Genomic DNA, 1323 nt, shown 5'->3' with positions numbered 1-1323 from the left:
TTGTGTTTCTTCAAGAGTTTCTGCACATTTGAGTTGAAAAATTCCTTTCCTTTGTCTGAAAATTTTTCGGACATCTTCCATCGTCTCGAATTATCTTTGCAATCGCTTTCGTCACCTCGTTCCCGCTCTTGGCTTTGAGTGGTACGCCCATGCATGCTTACTCAGCACATCGATAACGGTGAGAATGTAGTGGTAACCTCTGTTGTAGCGTTTATACGGACGCATCTCAACCACATCCGCCTGCCACAGGTCATCGTATCCGTATACTATGACGCGTCTTCTTGGAAAATTTCTTCTCGTTGCAGCGTGTAATTCATCAACCAGCGATCGTTTCTCAGTCATTGCGATTATTCACTTCTCAAATCGTCTTTTCAAATTCGTTTAGCATAACCTGCATATTATTTTGGAACGATATCATCTTCCTCTCGATTTCAACAAATTGATCTTTCAAATCCTAAACATTCTGCTGCACGTATCGTTTGTTTGCTGCATCAGCCTCATCCACTGGTAGCGCTAAACGTCGAATCTTGCGTGACTTTGCATCAAAGTCGGCTGCGACTACGCAAAGAGCGTTATCGCGTACGTAATTTCTGAGCGATCCGCTCCACTGATAGTACGATACGTTTCCTCCTACTCCGAGCGATAGTCCAAACTTGCCGATCGGCATTTCGATATCGACTGAATGACGCATATCGCACTACGTCAATTTAGAACGAGACCGGCTTCTCGAAGTTCCTCGATAATCGACAGAATCTCGTTGTCGTGATCATTATGTCCCGCTTGGCGCGAAGCCTCGAACAATCGGAGACGATCAACAAGTTCGTTGGGATCATCCCAATGAATGTAGTCAATATTATTATCATTTAGTGTCATGGCGCGCGGTATATCGGATCTTTTGTTTATACCCGTTCCAACTTTTTTATTCAACACCAATGGCGCGATTATATTCTTATACTTGTACCCCTTGTTACCTAGTACTTGACTATCCGCGCTATAACCGCGTCTATATGCATTGGTTGTCAACAGAATGCTCTTGTAAGTTTGCATGTCATTATCCGTGCATATATCTTCATTAGGAAATTTCATGAAAATTAACTCGTACAGACCCGGTGTTTCCTCGTATCTTTTCCTATTTATAATTATATCATCGTTTTTGTCCAAGGCGATACGTTTGTCGCCGAGCATCGTTCCCTCGTTGCTAAAATAAACTCCGTACACAACGTCAATGTTTACGGCTTTCTTACCGCTCAAGACCGCTTTTAGAAATTTTTGTTCCAGCGGACCATAGCTTGTTTGCAACTTTTCTTGCCCCTCGGACGTTTG

At 43.0% G+C, this 1323-nt stretch overlaps 1 protein-coding gene across 1 annotated transcript in view; it reads right to left on the bottom strand.

The window, feature by feature from the left end:
- Window positions 1–342, bottom strand: part of LOC108729041 (uncharacterized) — a 663-nt gene extending 321 nt beyond the window's left edge. The window contains exon 1 of the mRNA XM_018457958.1: window positions 116–342. Within this exon, the coding sequence (XP_018313460.1) occupies window positions 116–342 (227 nt within the window). The remainder of the gene's footprint in view (window positions 1–115) is intronic.
- Between the last annotated feature and the right edge of the window lie 981 nt (window positions 343–1323).

The sequence above is a fragment of the Mycetomoellerius zeteki genome, unplaced genomic scaffold (genome assembly GCF_001594055.1).
Source record: "Mycetomoellerius zeteki isolate Tzet28-1 unplaced genomic scaffold, Tzet1.0 scaffold699, whole genome shotgun sequence".
Classification (NCBI taxonomy): domain Eukaryota; kingdom Metazoa; phylum Arthropoda; class Insecta; order Hymenoptera; family Formicidae; genus Mycetomoellerius; species Mycetomoellerius zeteki.
Note: the sequence above shows the minus strand (reverse complement) of the source record. Positions and strands in the feature narration are given on the sequence as shown.